Consider the following 20,866-nt stretch of genomic DNA (forward strand, 5'->3'; position numbering starts at 1 on the left):
AGCTCTATTTCATTTAAGCTGCAAGGGTTTGTCACAATTTGTAGTCGTTTTGTCCTTACTGATAAGGAGTTAGATATGGTCATGTTATCTACAATGAAGGTGGCCAGTAAGCTCTTGGTCTAGGCTAATGTTTTCTGTTGTAAATAAAGCGAGATATAGTACTGACAGTGCAAGAAGTTGTAGCCTCAGTTTTTAGCTCAAAGTAAACGTGCATATTATGTGCATGCCATTATTTTCATGTTTGGTTTTCTCTTTACTGCGCAAGACTCTACCTGGCTGCTCTGCATTACAATGAGGATGCTGCATGAGACCAGGCCACCTTATCCTCTGGGGACCCTCTCTACAGGATGCATTTCCCAAAGTACAGGGAGAGTGCAGGGTGAAACCCATCAAAACCGAGACAACATTCCGTAAGTTACATAATTTTTTATTTATCAACAATAAAAGATCTGTTCATTTTGCATGCTATTGCACTATGGTGTCTTTACAATGAACAAAACAATAAATAAATGTACAATGAAATACTTTACAAACTATGTACATAGTTACAGAAGTGTTTGTGAAATATTGCACAGGGTATGTGGAACACTTGTGGGCTTCATCATGGGCGAGGTCTTTGTGGACCAAGAAGCATACAGGGAGGAACTCCTGAAAATAAGCATTCCTCCGGACCTGTCCTCAGAGTTTGAGCACCCAGAGAAGGAGGAGGAGGTGATCGCCAACTATGTGTCTCGCTTCAATCCAGGGGAGGCAGTTTGAAGCCCACGTATTGTCCTTGGCTGTCAGGAAACTCCCGACGAACACACAGGACCACACATGACGGGATGACGACCCTTATTCTGCATCCAAGGAATCCCCAACACCAACTGACAAAGCTCCTGTAGGCAAGCTATCTGTAACGACTAAAAAAAAAAAAAAACATTGCAGTAGTTAGCAGGTTACATAATCTGTCAGTTCTGTCAAAAGTGCAAAGTGCACAAAGTGCAATTGTCATATTGCATATGTCATGTTTTATTTCTGTTTTGTGTAATAAATATATTGTAATTTTATTTATATTTAAATGTGTCACGAGTGTATGTTTGATACCTGCTGAATTTGCAGACAATAGCCATACATAAAAAGAAAGAAAACAACAATTGGGGCATGTGTTGGTGTGTAAGGCCATTAGTGACCTATGAACATTAGTAAGACTAACATCTGCTTTTGCTGATAAAAACGGTAGCCTGTCACTTCTCATAAACACTGGGAAAAACTAATAAGTAGCTTAATAAATAACACATACTGCTCTATTCCCCGTAACCGTAAGGCCCCATGGTCAGCTCTGTATATGTTCAGTGCGTTCTGAAGAGAATAAACATTCAGGCACACCGGGTATAAACCCGTCTGCTGCAGACGTCGTGTGATTTATAATGGTATGGTAAGGTGAGTGCTATGCTAGCACAGTCCCTATACATTATTCGTAAATGAGTGAGTAATATGGCAGCATACTCGCTAGCTCATTTATAAATAAGTTAGTAACACGGTAAGATATTTGCAGGCCTTTCTGTATTTTAGAAAAGTTACCTGTGTAATCTCCAGGCAGCATATACTCTGCCTCAGTTGGCACTGCCCAACAATTTCCACAAGCACACCTATATAATAATTAAAATAATAATAATAATAAAAGCTAATCAAGTGCTGTGAATCTAGTGAAGTTTCAAATACAAGCAAATGTTAAATATTGTAAAAAGACTGGCTTTGTCACGAAAAATTACATTACGTTTACTTCGTAACAGGGTGAAGGCTTATAGCCAAGACTAATTTGGCACGTAGGAGAGATAGCAAATACATTGATTTAAAAAGTTAACAAACCATTTAGAAACTGCTTGCAGCATTCGTGAAGGTGTTTCTGCAGGTGGCTCCTCTTCATCTTGATCTGGGTCGAAAATGTTGGGCTAGAGTGCGCCTCTGTATTCTGCCATTTTCACCCAAGCAGTGGAGGTTTTCACGAACAGCGTAAACATCTGACAGGTGGGGCGTGGTCAGCAGTAGCTTATTTGCATAAAAGTGATAGAGTCCTTAAACGGCTCATTCTGAAAGGGACTGAAGCTGGCAAGAATTAGGCTGCAGAGATCTCTTTATGTGAGATTGATTTTGTGCAAAAAACTTTATGAACATGTTTTGTATAGCCCATAGACCTATTCTAACTTGTTTAAAAAGAGGTATAATATGTCTCCTTTAAGTATAAAACATTTATTTCCAAACATATTTTTTGAGATAGGATGAACCATTTATAGCTGTGTGTACAAATGCTTTACAAATGAGAAATACTGTATGAGCAATACTTTGCAAATGATGAACCTTTAATAATAGTTTACAAATGCTTAATAAATGATGCATTGTATAGTTATTATAACATGTTACCGATATTTATGTTAATAATTCCACAAGCAATATGTCAGTTTCTGTGAGGTATGGCAGAAATCTGACACCAACAGCTGATAAGCATATCTGCCTGGACTACACTGGAGCAGCTTTAAGCTTGTTAACAGGAAATACCTGTTTAGGAACTTAGCCAGAGAACACACCTTTCTCATGCAATTTGCATTAGTTCAGTACTGAATGAGACTGGCACCTGAACTGTCTTCCACATTTAGACTACAATTTTTACACATCTAACAAAAAACACACATACTCTCAACCAGGGCTTTGAACCAGAATATTTTGCCAATTGCATGGTTCGTTCTGAACAGAAACAGTATTTTAACGTTTCCGGTTTTGGTTCCCACCCTAAAATTGACATTTCCAAACCGGTTAGAACAAAAAAATATTGATCCTGAACCAATTAATAACGTTCCATGTCAGCTGTCGGACAAAAATATATGTATGCTTTCAAACTGGCTATATTGTCTTTTAGACTCTATCCTACAGCAAACATAATAAAACACTAGGCCTCTGCTTTATACAAGTTGCACCAGTGTCTTCCTATAGCCTTTAGCCTGAATAATTTCCTGGTCAAACAAAAAATGCTGTCACATATATATATATTTGGTGGGTACTGTAATTTTGGATTCTTGGATGCCTTCCCATTGTCTAAATGCCAAAATGAGGACTATTACGGTTTTCCAAATAAATAAAAGCTGTAGCCTTAACGTTAATGCTAGTTTTTTCCAACAATGTTCGTCACGGCCTAGTAAAAAGAGAAAACAGGTGAAATGAAATCATTGAGATTTGGAGACTTAATAGACCTTTTGATTGCTTGCTAGTGGCAAGCTCTGTCTGTCTGCACTCTCCATGCATTCAGTGAATGACAGGAGGTGACCCTCACCATTTCATTGAAGACACAAACCTTTCTAGGAACAGAAAAAGAACCGGTACTAACCGGTTACCACTATTTAAAAAAATCGTTTCTATAAAACATAAAAAAAACATAAAGTTTCTGGTTTCGTTTTTGTTCCTAGCAAAATGGCAAAAGTTTTTTGGTTTTCGTTTTCATTCCATGAACCGGTTCAAAGCCTTGCTCTCAACAGCTTCATATTATTCAAAGTTGCATTTTTAAGTAAACTTACTTCTCTAGACTATCTGGACTATGGTGGGCTTTTAGCAAGATGCCTGCAATTTAACTGACACCTCATTATAGGATGATAGCGACGCTTCGCTGGCATTGCAGACGTCTATGGGTGTGGTTAGTTTACCCATGGCTAAATACTAACCTCACTCCAGGGGACTAATGTCAACACTCCCTCCTTGCTATTGTTGTTGCTGACTAGGTAAAGAGTGCTATCAGTGTAACTTTTTGTGGTGGGGGGTTAGGTTGGGTGTTGAGGGACCCTATTTACCATCAACAAAGTGCAGGGAATGTGTGGCACAGCTGTGACACTGGAAATGACAAAACGCTTCAAGGCACAGTACCTGTAACACAGAAAATGGTTTCTCACACACACACACACACATCCACACACACACACACAGAAACACGCCCAGAATGGAATTTGGAGTTGGGTGACATTGTTTTGTTTCATTCGATCCTTCTCTATTGGCCCGTTAAGAATAGTCATTTAAGTTTCAGCTCCAGCAGCTCTTTCCTGTGACATCACGATGCAGTAAAGAGGCACATGCTTCCAAGCCACTAGTCTGGAGCCAGCTACCTGCCCATTTTGACTGTTTCTTCATTACACATTACCAAGAGGGGGGGAGGTGGACAGCATGTTTATTCCGAAGAGGAACAGCTCAGGCAACCAACCTACTTAAGGTAGCCTAGGAGTTGAGAGGTCTGCTACACATTCCAGAGACACAAAAGCCCAGGTCAAAACAAGACAGTTCTTGTTGTGACAAATCTCAACATGCACAAGGACACCGGCTGACAATCGGGGGGGGGGTGAGGGGTGAGGCACTTGCATGGAAACATGACTCTGCAAGCTAATAAGATTTGGAGTATGCAAGCATAAACATTTCATGGAGTGTAAGAGCCTCGCTTGGTCTTGATGGGCTTTTAAAGCTGCTGCTGGGAACAGTCAAGCCAATCAATGAGGAGACGTTGCTGATCACAGCATTTGTCAACCATTACATGGTCGGCAGGCTTCTCATTCCTGATACAAACTTCCAGCACATACAAATAGGCAAAACAGACAGACAGATATAATTCATAATTTTAGAAATGTAGAATGCCTTCTCACTTTATCTACAATACTTTTATCTTTGAAATGTGCCTTACTTTTCTCCTACATTTTGTAAGGCATCAATGTTTGCATACCCTCCACATGCTATGTTTACTTTTTGAATGTTAGTTAATGTTCAATAGGCTTCTCAGCCACAAACTTCCCACACAAAGCCAAGAGTGGGATTTCAAATTACTTCCCTGTTAAGTTGCTGAACTATAACCTGCATCATTTGTGTAAATGCACAGTAAGAGCTTTTGTTTTCGAGCAGAAAAGTTTGTTGCCTTGACTATGTTCAGAATATAATCATTAATGAAAGATAATCATTCTAGTGTGAGGGTCAGCACAGACAGCATACATGAGGCATCAGTATGATCAGTGGCAAGACTGTTGCCACCACACACACAAAAAAAAACCTTTTACACGATCATTCAGCCTTTTAACAATATTTATTTGAATTCTCAGAGAAAATCCTTATATTTGTCACTGTCATTTTTATATCAGGAGTTTGGATTATTTGGTGGTGCTTAACAGGATGTCTGTGCTTTGAAATTTGGATTATTTTTAGAATAGGTAGCCTAATATTTAATTTAGGCAGAGTAAAAATGTATGATATTAATAGTTCAATGTGTGTGTTTAAAAAAAGGGGAAAGAAATCAAGAATGACCTAACATTTTCAGAATACTAGAAGATTACTTTGCTGAATGCTGAAAATGTTAGATTCTCAATGGGGGGAAGATTAGTAAAGGGAAGTTAATTTGTGGTGTAATACAGCCAGATACTGTAGAGCAAAGACTAAAACTAGGCTACATTTGGCTACTTCTGATGACCAAAACAATGAGATTTCTTCAGAATGATGCATCAGGCCCTACCCTTGAGCAATGTCTGATGACTGTGTATATGTCTGTCACATGGTAGCCTTTTCACACCCACATATCTGCCTCAACGCTAATTTTGGCCATATCATTCAATAACCATTTTTATTTTTCAGGTGTCAGGCGGAGTTGAAAGTAACAAACCACCCTTTCAGAAATGTGCTATGGGAGTTTGTTATTCATTCCAGAGTGGAGAGGGAGAGGAGGAACATACAAGGACACCTATCAGCCTTGACCTGAAATAAACCTACTGTATATTGCCTATAAGAAATGATTGGCCTAATTATGCATATTCTCAGACATCCCATGTCATGCAGAGGCAGTTCTTCATTTGTATATGGCATTTTAACTTTCGCTCTAAAGCAAAATACTCTGAAAGAACTGTTATGAAGTCTGTGCAGTGTTACTGTCCGCAATAAAACCTATACTAAAGCCAAGCTCGTTTATTTGAGAAACAGGATTGTAACCCTGAAGTTTGTTATTTTACATCAGAGAAACAGCCCAGACATATGAAATTCATGTGGCTATAATCTACTAAGTATAAGTATAGTATATATACTCTTTTGATACTGTGAGGGAAATTTGGCCTCTGCATTTATCCCAATTCGTGAATTAGTGAAACACACACAGCACACAGCGAGGTGAAGCACACACTAATCCCGGCGCAGTGAGCTCAGCGGCGCTCAGGGAGCAGTGAGGGGTTAGGTGCCTTGCTCAAGGGCACTTCACCCACTGGTCGGGCTCGAACCGGCAACCCTCCGGTTACAAGTCCAGAGTGCTAACCAGTGGGCCACGCCGTGTAGCTATGCACTGTGGGCCAATTGATTCATTTGAACTGCCAGAGACATATTGCTCTTTCATCCTTCCAAGTTTAGGACAAACTGGCTTAAGAAGCCTAAAGACCCATTCACACCAAGAACGATAACGATAGCTATAAATGAATATCGTTCTCGTTAATATGAATGATGACGTTCACACATAAACTATAACAATAACGACATGAGGAACGATATCGTTGGGGATCACTTTCAGAGCGATTTTCAGAACGATAAAAACCCACTGAATTTTAACCGTCACATTCATTAACACAAGGAGAGACTTTGTTTATCATTGTTCAGTGTGAACGCTTTTATCGTTATGGTTATAGTTATCGTTCTTGGTGTGAATGGGCCTTAACAGCCCACACTCTTGGTATTACCTTACTTCATCGTCCAATGTGTTTTACTTGGAGCCAAAGACATTTGATCATACAGATTCAACACAAAACAAAACAAAATGAACACACAGACAATTCCATAAAGTAAAGTTCTCTTTAAGTGGAATACAAGAAATGTTCCTCCCCCTCCCACCACATGACCATTATAACATTCTAGTGTAGAAATGGAGTAGGCTAGTGGAGATGTTGGGAAATGTGATGGTCCGAAAACCTTGGAAAGGCACAACTCATCATAGGCATGGTCAATCAGGTAAGTTGCTGTTGGAGAAATCTATCAAATACACTATACACTTGCAGTTATAGAAGTCGAATAATGATATCTTGTAAGTCAACTAATTAATTAGCTAATGCTAACTGTTTTCTTCTTTACTAAACAGTAAAGCTAACTAATGTCCCTCATCTGCTGTTGGCTAGATGGTGAATGGTGGTGGACTGCTAGCCAGGATATTTAAAACGTATCAGTTTGTGTGTGTTAAATACGGTTAGTGTCCCTTGTTATGTTGTTAGACTATAAAAACTTTGTTAGCTAACTAAATTAGCTGATTATTGCAAATTCTCTCATCCCCAGTGGTTGACCTTATTAGCAAATGTTAGCAAGGTCATGATAGCTAGATAGTTATGAGCAAAGATTCTAGAACAGAGCTCTGTTCTAGAATCTTTGGTTATCAGCTAGCTTATAATAATTTACAAGTCTGAAGGAATGTACTTTGTATAAATGTACTGCCTTTTAGATAGCTTCTAGGCTACACTTTAAAAGTAAACAAACTGGAACACAACTGTTCTCAGGCTAAAGGTGCAATGTAAAGATTTTCTTAAAATATAGCCAGTTATTCAAGTGCACAACGTTAATACACTATGTAGCCTTGTGAATGAATGGATGTCCAGAATGCACAGCATGATGTCATTGTAGAAGAATTTTATGGAGACATGAAAATATTTTTTTTTTAGAAATGTTCTGCTGAGCACAAGACAGTTTGGTGCATTAGAAACTTAAATTTTTGTCCATGTCTTCTTCTGGTGAGCATGTAAAACTTTCTTATGCACACCAGAAACTTCAATAACATGTTTTTGCCCATGTCTCTTTAGAGATTCCAAAGAGCCTAAAATATTTTGATGATGGTTTTGTGTATTACTCAGTGTTCAGTGTATTGCTTCCATGTTTAGGGCTCAGTCTCACACATACAGGCGTAATGCTATCACTCAACACTGCCTTTAAAATAATAATAATAATAAATAGTGTTTTCATATGTGAGTATGTTGTAATTATGTGGTGAGAATGAATCATGAATACTTGTGTTCTCATATTTGACTCAAAATGTTTAGCTGTCTCTGCCTTCCCACACCCACTGTTAAATTGTGACAGGTCAATTGTAGGCCATATATAAAAGATGGGTCACTGATGGTTCATTTAGTGTGGGCTGAGATGTGTTAATGAGTGTATGAGAAGAGAGCATGGGTGTGTTGGCTGGGAAGAGTGTTGTAAGCAGCATTTTATCCTCCTTCATATTTCATAACCACTGCTAACAACCAATAGGCTACAGGGTACCTCAGGAAAATTGTGATATATCATACATTAAGTAGCTCTGTCTATTTCTAAGAACACAACATGGTTCTCCTGTACCAACCCTTTTGGTACACCCCTTTACTGAGATGATTTAGTCCCATGGACACAACCCGAAACATGTAGAAAGAAAAAAAACAGTTAAGGCAGACATATGCATAGGCTTTAGGGTGCTGTCATTTGTGGTTTACACAAGGATGAATGGCTCCTTTTAATACCACAGCCAGTCCATCCCAGGAACATGTGGGGGTCGTCATTACAGTAAACTCTGATGACATGGTGTTCACAATAGCCCTGTTGTGATTAAGGGAGAAGCTCACACTTCACCTTTTAAGCTGTGGGTGTGGTAGGGTTGCTACTGACTGAAGACTCTACAAGCTACCGATGTTGAATTTTTACAAAGACGAATAGCCTTCTGTAGTTAAGACGAAAAGTCAAGGCTACATTTCCCATTTAATGGATTGATAGGAAAGACGAGATCATATCACGAATATAGAAAAATGAACTAGGCTATGTTCAGTTTTCATGGATGTTGTTTAGATTGTCTCGTTAACATTCCCAACTCACTTTGGATTTTTATTTGTTTACGCGGTTTCAGATTGGCCGTGTTTACCTGTATGCTCATAAAGGACCCATGACCAAACTTGGTCGGATTCTTTAATCATCAGATAGGCGAGGTCACCTGTATCCTACAACGTCACCCTTTCGCCGAAACTACCTGGCGGCGATACTTATTTCCGCAATTGGAGGTCTGAGTCATTTTGTCTCGCCGTGAGCGCCATAGACATTTCTTTTGGAGTGGATCCGAACAGGATTATTTATTGGATTTATTTTACAAAGGGGTTTGAATCTGATGGAGGTTTGTTGGTGCTTGCGCTTCGGAGCTTTACTTCTCCTTCTCCAGGTTGGTTATCTTTTGACGCCGTGTTGTTTTTTTGTTTCCCAAGCTGCTGTTTAAAGACTTTTTAGTCTATAACCCATTTCCTGCGTGTGATTAATGTTCAGGGAAGTTAAATTTAATGTCTACCTTTGAGTTGAAGAAACGCTAGGGACTAACTTAACGTTGCCTTGGTTAGGTTTTTTTTTTCTTTCTTAAGGCAGGTGGATCACTCATTAGAATTGAGTCTGTTAAACAGGATGAGTAAATTATGTGAATGCGCTTTCTACAATTGAGCTTTAAGCGTAACATTAACTAATTGTATATTTTTCTTTAAAATATCAAGGCACCATCGTGTGTAACTGGGGAGAAATCATCATGCGCACCTGGCTTTGATTCAGAACTCTATGTATTCAAAGTCGATAGAGTTCATCTTCACATTGGCCGGAGGCTTGGTAAAGGTACGTTTTATGCGATTGACGCAGTAAGGCCAGGCCCTGGTTTTCTCCTCAAAATGTGTTGGCTAATGATGAACTGGGGCCTATTTGATTTATACAGTGACTTTTAACATTCAGCTTATAATGTTAACGATTTAATTCTGTGCAAGGCAAATTTATTCAAATAATTCTGATAGATATTTCAAATAGTGTTACCTAAAGTTGATACTAAAGTGACTTAACCTCAGAATTAACTTCAGATATGTTTTGGGGAGTGACAGCACGTAGAGTGCCTTATTTTTGGTTTTGTTTTAGCTTGTGATGACCCTGGTGCATCTGGAAGACAAGGCCACACTTGTTTCAGCTATCAAATGTTGCATTTTCTCACTGCTGCATTAATCTAGGAGGGCTACATTAGACCTTGGGCTGCCCCACCTGATAAGAATGGCTGCAGTTTGTTGAGGTGCAGCTGGCCTCATCCCTGGCTGTTGATCTCTTTCCTTTATATTTTTGAAGTACTCGGAAGACTAAAAAACTCCAGACCAATTTCAAATTTATTTTGAGAACTGTGTTGTGGACATGAATACTTCTAAGTTTCCTTGATTGTGTAGTTTCAAGTGTTTTAAAGTAAGACAATGCAGTCATTTTAACCTAAAGTGTTGATCAGGTAGGATCATGACCTCTTAGTTGTTTTTTGATTAACTGGGTATTGTGTTACCGCTAAATATGGCATTGCATATTGATGCCAAGGGGAGTAGATATCAATTATTTTACCGTGTTGCTTTTATGTTGTAAGAGCTTTTGGAAAAGTTGAGATCCACTAATGTTTCGGTCATCCAGGTTCAGTCAGGCTCAATGTCTCTGCAGGCTTCTATGGGTGTGTTTGAGCAAGCCTTAACGTGACCAGGTGGGACAAACAGGTTCTGCTTCTGCAGGAGATTTTTCTTTTCTTTTCTCTCTCTCTCTTTGGGGGAGGGGAAGTGTCTGTGTGGTTTCTTAAGCTGTAAAATAGTATCACAAGCACGGAAGCCTCCGAAGTCACAAAATGGATGGGGAGGGCAAAAAACCCCAAAAAGATTCACATCCTTTTATCACAAGATGGTTGTAGCCTCAATTGGTCTAGCTGACGAGGTATTGTGCTCTAGTGTGTGTTCATTCCATTCAGTTGAAAAATGATATGGCAGTTAGCTGGGTACTTTCCCTTTGCCTATGCTATAACACTAGACCTGTTCTGGTCCGTCATCTTTTAGTTTAGTTTCTTACCACTCATTCAAAATTACAGCAAACAGGAACATGGTAATCTTCTGATCATCTTCATCCTTTATCTTTAGCTGGCTTTGTAATTTTTGAAGGAATGTGTTACAGAAGATAAAACCTCTTTGTGCTTTTCTGAGGCCCCTTATCAAGTGCTTTACAAAGCAGCACTGTGGTCACATAAAAGGCCATTTATTCATTTGTGCTCATCGGTTACAACGATAACGGCCACTTCCTCCACTTAGAGCATTAACAGCTAGCCCATAGGTCAGAGAGTGAGACCAGTGTGGCCATTAGCACTAGAGGATGGACTGAAATGGTCAGTGTTGCATAGTAGTCACTAATCCAACCCCCCCACCCCTCCTTTCTTTCCTCTGCAGTGGTTTTCGATGACTGTACCGGCCGCAAGCGAATTGTGTTGGATTCCGCAGACAGCCGTTTTAAAGTGGACACGGATGGAACAGTGAAGCTGAAGAGACAAGTGACCCTGCATGATGGACACAAGAGGTTTTCACTGCACGCGTGGGACTCCCAAGGCAGGAAGCACACAGTTGCTGTTCGTGTGGAGCTCGACCGGCCTCACCAGCACCACCACCACCACCACCAGGTGGACTTGCACCAGATGGACTTGCACCAGGTAGCCACAGGCAGCACAAGATGGAACAACACTGACCTCTGTTGACTGACTTTTCTTAAAACCTGCAATTTGTCTTACTAGTCTGTAGTGTTCAGAGGAAATGCACACCTTTGTTTTATAGCAGAGGTTTTCAACCAATGGTGTGCAGCCCATTGGTCAGAAGGCATTGTGGGTAGCCCATGACATGCATTCAGTAATGTAGTTTCACTGTGAGAATCAGTTCCTTTTACCTCACAACAGTGTTCCACAGGTGGTGTCTTAATCAGAATGTCAGAATGGCGGCCCCTGGGTCACAATCAGTTGTAAAAACTTGTTTGATTACATTTGAATTGGTTAAAGATAATTCAGTGTGTAAAGTGTATTAGCTTGTTGGTTCATTTGGTCACACTTTAACTCCACAGCCTGATGCGACTGAAGCAGTTTCAACCGTGCCAGTCCTGGTGTTTCCAAAGTCATTTGGTGGTCTAAAGAGGAGGAAGAGGGATTGGATTATCCCTCCCATCAACTTTCCTGAAAACTCCAGAGGCCCTTTTCCATTTAAGATGGTGCAGGTAGGTGTGTGGTATGGATGGTGAAGTGTGTGTTTTGTTGGGATAATATGGATAGATTATTAACTGAATCAATTTGACTTCTAGATAAAAACCAGCTATGCTAAGGAGGTGAAAATAATCTACAGCATTACTGGTCAAGGGGCAGACACCCTATTTACAATTGACCGTACGACGGGATGGCTTTACGTCACTCAGCCCTTGGACAGAGAACAACAGCCTTCCTATACGGTAATGTTTTTTAAAAAAAAAACCCTGTTGGAGTTTTAAAGACTGGGGGCATCCAAGTGACTATTAGCAACTTCATGATTTTGTTTTTATCCTACCCCTCAGCTTCTTGCCCATGCAGTATCAGACGGTGGTGGTAAAGCAGAGGAGCCCATGGAAATCAATGTAATTGTAATTGACCTAAATGATAACAGGCCTATCTTTGTGAAAGATCCTTTCCTGGGAAATGTTGCAGAAGCATCAAAAATAGGTTTGTCAATTGTAATGTCTGTGTGTGTGTGTGTGTGTACGCATATATATTGTTCTTCCTGTTTCATGTCAGAATTAGTTGCTTGGTCACTTTAGTTTTCTAGGCTTTGTTGTGTTTAAGGTTTTCGTTGTGAATTTGATGCTTATTTGTTCTTGTACAGGCACTGAGTTTATGGCCGTTAATGCCACTGACGCTGATGAGCCTGGAAATGCAAACGCCGACGTCAGATACAAAATTCTGAGTCAAGATCCACCAATACCACTAAAGGATATGTTCGACATCAATCCTTTAACAGGAAAAATCAGGGTGAAGAACAATGGGCTGGATAAAGAGGTACACTTTGACCATGATTTATACTTGTGATTAGTAATCTGAAATATTGAAGTGTTTTTAGACAGCAGGAAAGTGTGACGGGGAAAAGAGCTGCTTTATCATGTGTTCTGATCTGACTACTCTCTGATTATGAATTCTTTCAGGTTTGTTACCAGTGTACTTAATGGCCTCATCTCAATGTGTAGAATTTAAAGAAAATAGTTTGAAGTGTTTCATTCCCTTGGTCTAATTCAAAGTTGATGCAGAGGCATCCTATACAGTATTTAGGATGATGAAGATTGATAGAAAACAAGTAGGAGAGAAAGATGGAAAAAAAACTCCAAAGTCCTTTGGGCACTCATCGGGCATCCTATTCGGCAGAAATGCGCGTGCGCAAGGCTTCATGACACCAATCTTGCTCCAGCAGCGAGTTTACAACACATGATTGGCACGATGTCTTCACAACACACCATATGATTGGCTCATTGTATTCACATGACATTTTGCAGAGGAAGGGGTGGGATATGTGTAGACAACTGCCATATTGGCGTTACAAACTAGCCCCATGCATTTATATGGAGGATTTTTGAGTGCCTCATTAGAAAGTCTCTGGTTACTCTGGCAGGCCAGCAAAACCCTTCTTCTATTTTTGTGAGCTTTTTGTTTGGCAGTTTGCAAATGGAGTGCATTACTGCCATCTGCTGGACTGATGTGTAACGGCAAGTGTACCCTGTAGCCTCCTTCTGGCCACCGGGTGAATAAGGCGAATGGACAGTTTAACCCAGTTCCTGCCTATAGCAAATCATTTTGTCCTCGTAGGTGACGTTGACATGACACTGTGAGTAGACGTGGTGCACTGACATTCACAATTGCTCAGAGTCAGGGTGCCACACTGAGTGCTGTGCCCTCTCACAGTTTATAAGTATATATACTTTTAGTGTGGTCTCTGCATTTAACCCAATCGGTGAATTAGTGAAACACAAACAGCACACAGTGAATACACAGTGAGGTGAAGCACACACTAATCCCGGCGCAGTGAGCTGCCTGCTTCAACAGCGGTGCTCGGGGAGCAGTGAGGAGTTAGGTGCCTTGCTCAAGGGCACTTCAGCCGCGGCCAACTGGTCGGGGCTCGAACCGGCAACCCTCTGGTTACAAGTCCAGAGTGCTAACCAGTGGGCCACGGCTGCCCTATAAATGGTCAGTTGTGGGAACCACTGTCTCCTTCGCGATTTCCTTTTAAAAGTTTCTTATAAAAAGGAGATCAATTATCAGCAATGACAAGCCAGCTGGAACCTGCCGCTATCTCTCCCTCTCGTGGGGCTCAAACGCGTTCCCAATTAAATCGAGTAGCATAACGTAACTTAGATCTGCTGCAATGGACATCTACAAAGAGTATCATCTCAATCTAACATGCTGTTTTTAGCCTGACGAGCCAGACCCACATGCTGTTTTGGTATTGACATTGTAAATGTTCTCTAGGAAGAGTGTAAAGCAGTTTGCAGTAGAGTTAACCACAACGCTATTGACATTGTAAATGTTCTCTAGGAAGAGTGTAAAGCAGTTAGCAGTAGAGTTAACCACAACGCTATCTATCGCTGGAAAAAAATAGCGAGCAGCCTATGATTACCTACTGTAATGCTCGGCAGGCCGGATTAAAGAGCTTGGCAGGCCGGATCTATGATGATGCTCAGCGGACCGGATTAAAGTGCGTGGTGGGCCGCATTTGGCCCGCCGGCCGTAGTTTGGCCACCCCTGGTCTAATGTGTAGGACCTGAATCAGTGACCTCCATTGTGTTGAAGTCCAACCTACTCTGTACTCTTATTAACACTAACATTGAGATATGAGTGATTGAGATTTGAGAATCATTTTGGTATTTGACTAATGAATAAATTCTATACATTTGTTTTTGCATTTCCAGAAAATTAATGAGTACACTTTGGAAATTCAAGCAGCTGACAATGAAGGAAATGGTCTGATAGCCGAGTGCAAAGCAATTATTACCGTAACTGACAGCAATGACAATGCTCCACAGTTTAACCCATCTCAGGTAAGCAAGGCATGAATTTGGTGGAAGGGTGAAAGCCTGGCCACATTGCTGCCAATAACTATAGGTGATTCTCAAAAAAATGTAATACTACCCAGACTGAGAGATTAAATGGGAGGGAACATTTCTGTGTTCATTCTGCTAATATTTTGAAATACTGGATTTCTGATTTCCATTAGCTGTTAACGGTCATCAAGAATAATCAAGATTGATACAAAAAAGCTTGAAATATTTCACTTTATGTGTGAATCTCTAATAAATGAAAGTTTCACTTTTTGAAATAAATTACGTGGAAGAAATTACATTTTTTATGATATTCAAAATAGTTTTAGATCCACCTGTATATCGCTAATGGTGAAAACTACAGTTTTAAGTGTCCTTAATAAGCTAATAAGTGCACCTGTATATCGCTAATGATGAAAACTACAGTTTTAAGTGTCCTTAATAAGTGCAATGTTCACACCACAGATAAAAACATGAATGTTTTTCAGTCCAAGGCACAGCTCTTTTTGCTAACGTTGTTTTGCTTTTCTAGTACACGGTGACTGTGCCTGAGAACAAAGTGGGGGAAGTGGTGGTGAAGATGCCTGTAACGGACGACGATGATCCCAACACCTCTGCCTCAGCAGCCAAATTCAAGATCATCAGTGGGGACCCAGCAGGGATGTTCAGTGTTGAGACAGGCCCCAACAAACAGGAGGGCATCATCAAGACTGCCAAGGTGTCTGAAATGGATCTTGCCATCTTTTGAATGAAGTTTTTTTGTTTGTTTGTTTTCCTTCTTTTTCCCCCATCCTTCCATCCTAACTAAGTGTTTGTGTTTGCTGCGGTCATCTACCTAGCCTCTGGACTTTGAAGCTGTGGCCAAGTACACGCTGGTGGTAGCAGTGGAGAACGAAATCCCGTTTGCAGTTGCTCTGCCAACATCCACTGCTCAGGTGGTGGTGAATGTTGGGGATGTCAACGAAGCTCCCATCTTCAATCCAGCAGAGAAGACCATTTCTAAGCCTGAAAATGTACCTGTTGGCACCCCACTAGTGGAGTACTTGGCCAGAGATCCTGACACCGCTATGAAGCAGAAAGTGACGTGAGTGCTTGTGCCAATTTGATGTTTCAGCGCATACTCCCACATTCCTACCAAATGCTCACATATTCCCCATAGAGCTGCAACATCTATTATAATCAATTAGTTGTCAATATTAGATTTTATCCCCAAATATTTTGACAGTCCTCAATTAATTAGGTTGAGTGTTCAGTAAGTCAAAATTCTTAAAATTGAATATCAAAGGCATATTTCTTTACTTCTCTGTGACTAAACTAAACTCTTTCGGACCTGGAAAAGTTTAAAATGTTGCAGGAACATGGGAAGTCTAAAAAGTTGTAGGCCTTAAAAAGGACTTAAAAACATAGACACTACCAGTCAAAAGTTTGGAGATACTTAGACATTTCCATTCCATTGCAAAGGCACATTCTGTTTACTAATCTGATAAAATTTTAAAAGGCTAACTGAGAAAACATAGGAGAACCCTTTTGCAATTATGTAAGCATATAATGTAAGCTAAAAACTGCTGCCCTGAGTTAAAAAAAAAACAATGCAAATGATCTCTGCTAGTATTCTGTCTATAATGGAGTGGAATGGATTTTTTTAAATACTTAAAGGGCTTCTTTACAGGTACAAAGTAGGCAGCGATCCAGCTGGTTGGCTGAGTGTCGAAAAAGACTCAGGAATAATTAAAGTGAAGACTGAAATGGACCGGGAATCTACCTTTGTCAAAGACGGCCAGTACAAAGCCCTGATTCTGGCTATGGATGATGGTATGTGACTGTCTTTGGGACAACTTCTGTTCAGTTCTGTTTTTTACCCTAACTGATTTAAATATCCTTCCTTTGTCCACAACAGATTCGGTCCCTGCGACCGGTACTGGAACGCTCATTATTAAGTTGGAGGACGTGAACGACAACCCTCCAGCAGTGGTGGAGAGGCTGGTGAAGGTGTGCAATGAAGAGCCACCTCCCATTCTGCTCGCAGTCACAGATCAAGACACTGAAAGTAACGGTCCTCCTTACGGAGTAGAGATGACAGGGGACTCAGCCAGAAACTGGACAGCAACAATGAACGACACAAGTACGTCTCTTCTGGGGGGTAGTGTGGCCGTATTTTATCGTTCTCAAAATTACTCTAAAAGTGATCTCCAACAATATTATTCTTCATGTTATAGTTTGTGTGGACATCATTCATATTAGCTAGGATACTTTTTTTATTATTATTATTGTCTGTGAGCTTCTCTAAAGACTGGTAGTCCTCATTAGAAATCTGAATGTTATAGTAGGTGACCTTTGAATTTCCCCTTGGGGATCAATAAAGTATCTATCTATCTATATCTATCTAGGTATTAACATTGATCCCTGGGGTTCAATAAAGTATCTCTATCTCTCTCTCTCTCGGTACACTACAGTGTGTATCTTGCCTCAAACTGCTGTGTTGGGTCTTTAATTTGAGGGAAATGGGAGTGTAAAGTCCTTGATATTTTTTTTATATATATATATATATATATATATATATATATATATGAAACTTCATTTATTTAGTTGATCTTAGTAAAAACCTGTAACACGGGACTGGGTATTAGCTGGCCATGCACATACTAAATAATAAGTGAATAAGCTTAATTTAAATAATTACTGATGGTTTATTTCATAGAATCTTCTTGCTTTGTGTTTCAGATACTGGCATTATACTCCGATTGAAAACCAAGTTACCGGAAGCAAAATACAGCATCAGGCTGAATGTTCATGACACCCATGGCTTGAGCCAAGTAAGCATTGTAGAAGCCCAAGTGTGCAACTGCAAGGGAGCTGACTTTGCCTGCACAGACAGGGATATCGGTGCAGCAGGATTCGGGCTTCCTGTCATCCTGGGAATCTTGGGAGGCGTCCTGGCCCTACTCTGTAAGAATCTCCCCTCTTTGTTTTAAGTATTTTGATTGAGGTGAAGGGTTGAAAGTGTCTTTGGGGGCGGGGGGTGCTGCACTCACTGCTCACATACTGCACTGAGCCCAGCGGCCGGCACAGTGTGTGTGTGTACAGCCTTTAAGCCCTTAGGACGTTTCCCTGCTGTTGGAGTTGGTTGCTCTGCTGCCAGGCCTCTTCCTAAACGACTCATTCTGCCCCCCAGTGTTGGTCCTGTTTCTGCTCATGTTCATGAGGAGGAAGAGCAACATGAAGAAGGACCCGCTCCTGCCAGAGGACGACATCAGGGACAACATCTACTACTATGATGAGGAAGGCGGAGGAGAAGACGACCAGGTGAGCTCATTTCTCAGATGTCGCTAGTTACCTGTGTTGTTAGCTCAGTTTCCACCCAACGTTTTAAAGTAACGCAGTGTAGGAATTCCCCTTTTCAGCCCCTTTTATACATTTTCAATGTAACTGGGTTCCCATGTAACGCTAAGGGGGTTACCCAGTGTGTCAAACTGATGAAAAGAGTCATGTTCCTGGTTGGAACAACAAAGCTACTTAGTGCAATACCAGATATTGCCGGTGTGCATGGATATTACATAACATTATGATTGCATTGTATTGCTTTCATGCATGTGGAACTTTGTACTTCCTGTTGGGAGTCGCTCTTCATTGTAATATAATATGAGCAGTGTGGTTAACTTGGTGATTCATCTCTCTCTCTCTCGCTCTCTCTCGCTCTCTCCTCTCTCGCTCTCTCCTCTCTCGCTCTCTCCTCTCTCGCTCTCTTTCGCTCTCTCTCTCACGCACTCTCTCTCTCTTTCTCTCAGGATTATGACTTGAGTGTGCTACACAGAGGCCTGGATAACCGGCCAGAAGTATTCAGGAATGATGTGATTCCCACCTTCATGCCCGCACCACAGTATCGACCACGTCCTGCCAACCCTGAAGATATCGGGAACTTTATTGATGATGTAAGTCAACCACATTTTCTTGACTTGCCTGTTTTACACACCTGCAGACCTGCTAACCTATGCATTAACCGTATGCATTTTGCGTAGCAACCATGCATTTCCACATCAAAGTACGCCACTCTGATTTTTTACTTAAAAGTATGCAAAACGAGCAGACATCCAACTTCTCTGGAAAGCTCCTTGAGCATGTGAATTAGAATCTCCCGCAAATCTCTTTCATGTGAGGATGAGATACAGAGAGAGAAGGTGAGAATGACCAGCAAAGCATAGTGGCCTCTCTTTGTTATTTTTTTCTTCTCCAACGGTGGGTTAAATGAAAGACTTGATGAGGTGACTTTGCATTCCCCCAGCTACCGTTTTGCGAAACTAAAAATAGTTGGGATAATGTAGAACTAATCATTGCAGCCTCACAGATGGCTGAAAGACACTGCGATCTGAAAGAAACAGTGCATGTGCAAGTGGAATTCTTTAAAAGCAATCAGTAATTTGCATTAGTCAGCAGGTAATAATTGAACATTTAATGTTTGTTTTTTTGTAAAAAAAAGAAAAAAAAAAGTAGCCTATTGTGAGGAAAGGGATAGACTGCACACTGACAACAGCAGATTTCTCTGGCCTCTGGATATAGCCTCCGGCCTCTGGATATAGCCTCTATCTACTGTAGCCTATATCCAGGTGAATTAAATATGTTGGCATAACATGGACGATAGATGTATTTCTGTACATAATAAATCTTTAATAATAATGGATTGAAAAGAGGTAATAATACCAGGCATGATTGAATAGAGGCCACATATGAGAAAATGGACAACATATCCACATCAGTCCCTATCAACCCAAGTGTTTTAGTTCAGGATTATTAGGCTCTAAAACAGATTGTCAACATTATAGAGCTACTGTAAAAGATTCAGTTTGCACTTTCAGGAACACATTTACCGGTAGAAAGATATTCGACATTAAAGATGGGTCGCTATCCAAAATGTGTCTTGCGAGTATGGCTGTTTGTTTTTGTTTTTGCATTTTTTTTCCCGGCTCGAGGTGCTACTCAAAACAATTCTTCACGATTGGTAGGTCTGCACCTGCTTTGAAGGAGTTGGTGACATCTTTCTAATCCCCTTGCTAATGGTGTGTGTGTGTGTGTAGAATCTGAAGGCAGCTGACAACGACCCCACGGCACCACCGTACGACTCGCTGCTGGTGTTTGACTACGAGGGCGCGGGCTCCGAGGCCGGCTCCCTCAGCTCCCTCAACTCCTCCAGCTCAGGAGGCGACCAGGACTACGACTGCATCAACGAGTGGGGCCCGCGCTTCAAAAAGCTGGCCGACATGTACGGTGGAGGAGAGGAGGAATGAGGGGACGCACTCTTTTAATGGGAACAACTGTCCTAAACCATCTCGTTCTAAACAAAAGCCACTCCTGCGTGCATTTTCAGCAGCAAAGATGTTTTTAATCTGATGGTGGGCTTTATCTTGAAGGTTACATGCTTTGTTATATTTTAAATAATGACAGTAAAGCAAGGGCAAGCCCATTTTTCTAGCACTGATGGCCATTTGAATTGAAGGGCACTGAGTGGAATTGGGCATTGAGCGGAATTGCTCCTCAGATGGCATACAGCCTTGACACATGTCTGTTAAATGTTTTATATCACTTTTGCTTGTTCAGGGTTTTTTTCTGTTGTAAACAGTTTTTTAACAGAATTTAATCACTCAGTCTGTTGAGGGCGTATTAAAGAAAGGGTCATTTTTTAAAATCAGTTTTCTATTTGTCAAGCTTTTTTATGTTGCTCATTACCCTCCTTTACCCTCTGATTGTTTTGCATGATGCTCTAATGTTTCTTTGAAGTATGTGCTTTTTATGGACTGTGATGGCATTCAGATTCAAGGTGACGATGTAAATATTTTATTAAATAAACTTCTTACACCTAGATCGTGTGTGTGGTCATTAGATTGGAGAAAGCCTGCTTACTTGTCTTCCCAAGTTAATCTTAAACCCTTTGCAATATTACAATTTGCATCCCTGGAGTCAACAGTGGGAAGATCCAACTTGGAAGGGTGGCAAG

General features: G+C 40.7%; 1 protein-coding gene and 1 long non-coding RNA gene across 2 annotated transcripts; one reads left to right on the forward strand and one right to left on the reverse strand.

The window, feature by feature from the left end:
* Nucleotides 1–411: 411 nt before the first annotated feature.
* Nucleotides 412–1,557, reverse strand: LOC143126132 (uncharacterized). Its single transcript, XR_012987384.1, has 2 exons — nt 1,087–1,557; nt 412–902 (listed from the first exon to the last, which is right to left on the reverse strand). It is a non-coding gene; the product is annotated as an uncharacterized LOC143126132 (long non-coding RNA).
* Nucleotides 1,558–8,965: 7,408 nt separating this feature from the next.
* Nucleotides 8,966–20,733, forward strand: LOC143125372 (cadherin-1-like). Its single transcript, XM_076286765.1, has 16 exons — nt 8,966–9,193; nt 9,513–9,627; nt 11,238–11,494; nt 11,896–12,045; nt 12,130–12,273; nt 12,376–12,520; nt 12,681–12,853; nt 14,752–14,880; nt 15,413–15,598; nt 15,720–15,964; nt 16,550–16,692; nt 16,778–17,002; nt 17,602–17,826; nt 18,053–18,183; nt 18,666–18,809; nt 19,950–20,733. Exons 1-16 carry the CDS (start codon nt 9,143–9,145, stop codon nt 20,157–20,159), a joined length of 2,673 nt encoding a protein of 890 aa, XP_076142880.1. The 5' UTR covers nt 8,966–9,142; the 3' UTR covers nt 20,160–20,733.
* The last annotated feature ends 133 nt before the right edge of the window (nt 20,734–20,866 follow it).

This window comes from Alosa pseudoharengus, unplaced genomic scaffold (genome assembly GCF_046254945.1).
Source record: "Alosa pseudoharengus isolate Yale_2024_CS ecotype anadromous, Long Island Sound unplaced genomic scaffold, YU_APseudo_1.1 YU_APseudo_1.1_scf_16, whole genome shotgun sequence".
Classification (NCBI taxonomy): domain Eukaryota; kingdom Metazoa; phylum Chordata; class Actinopteri; order Clupeiformes; family Clupeidae; genus Alosa; species Alosa pseudoharengus.

Excerpts from the sequence above, each read along its gene's own strand:
- LOC143125372 (XM_076286765.1), top strand. The coding sequence starts at position 9,143 with ATGGAGGTTTGTTGGTGCTTGCGCTTCGGAGCTTTACTTCTCCTTCTC. Across the intron at positions 11,495-11,895 it reads ACCAGATGGACTTGCACCAG|CCTGATGCGACTGAAGCAGT; the intron begins GTAGCCACAGGC and ends TTAACTCCACAG. Across the intron at positions 16,693-16,777 it reads GATTCTGGCTATGGATGATG|ATTCGGTCCCTGCGACCGGT; the intron begins GTATGTGACTGT and ends TGTCCACAACAG.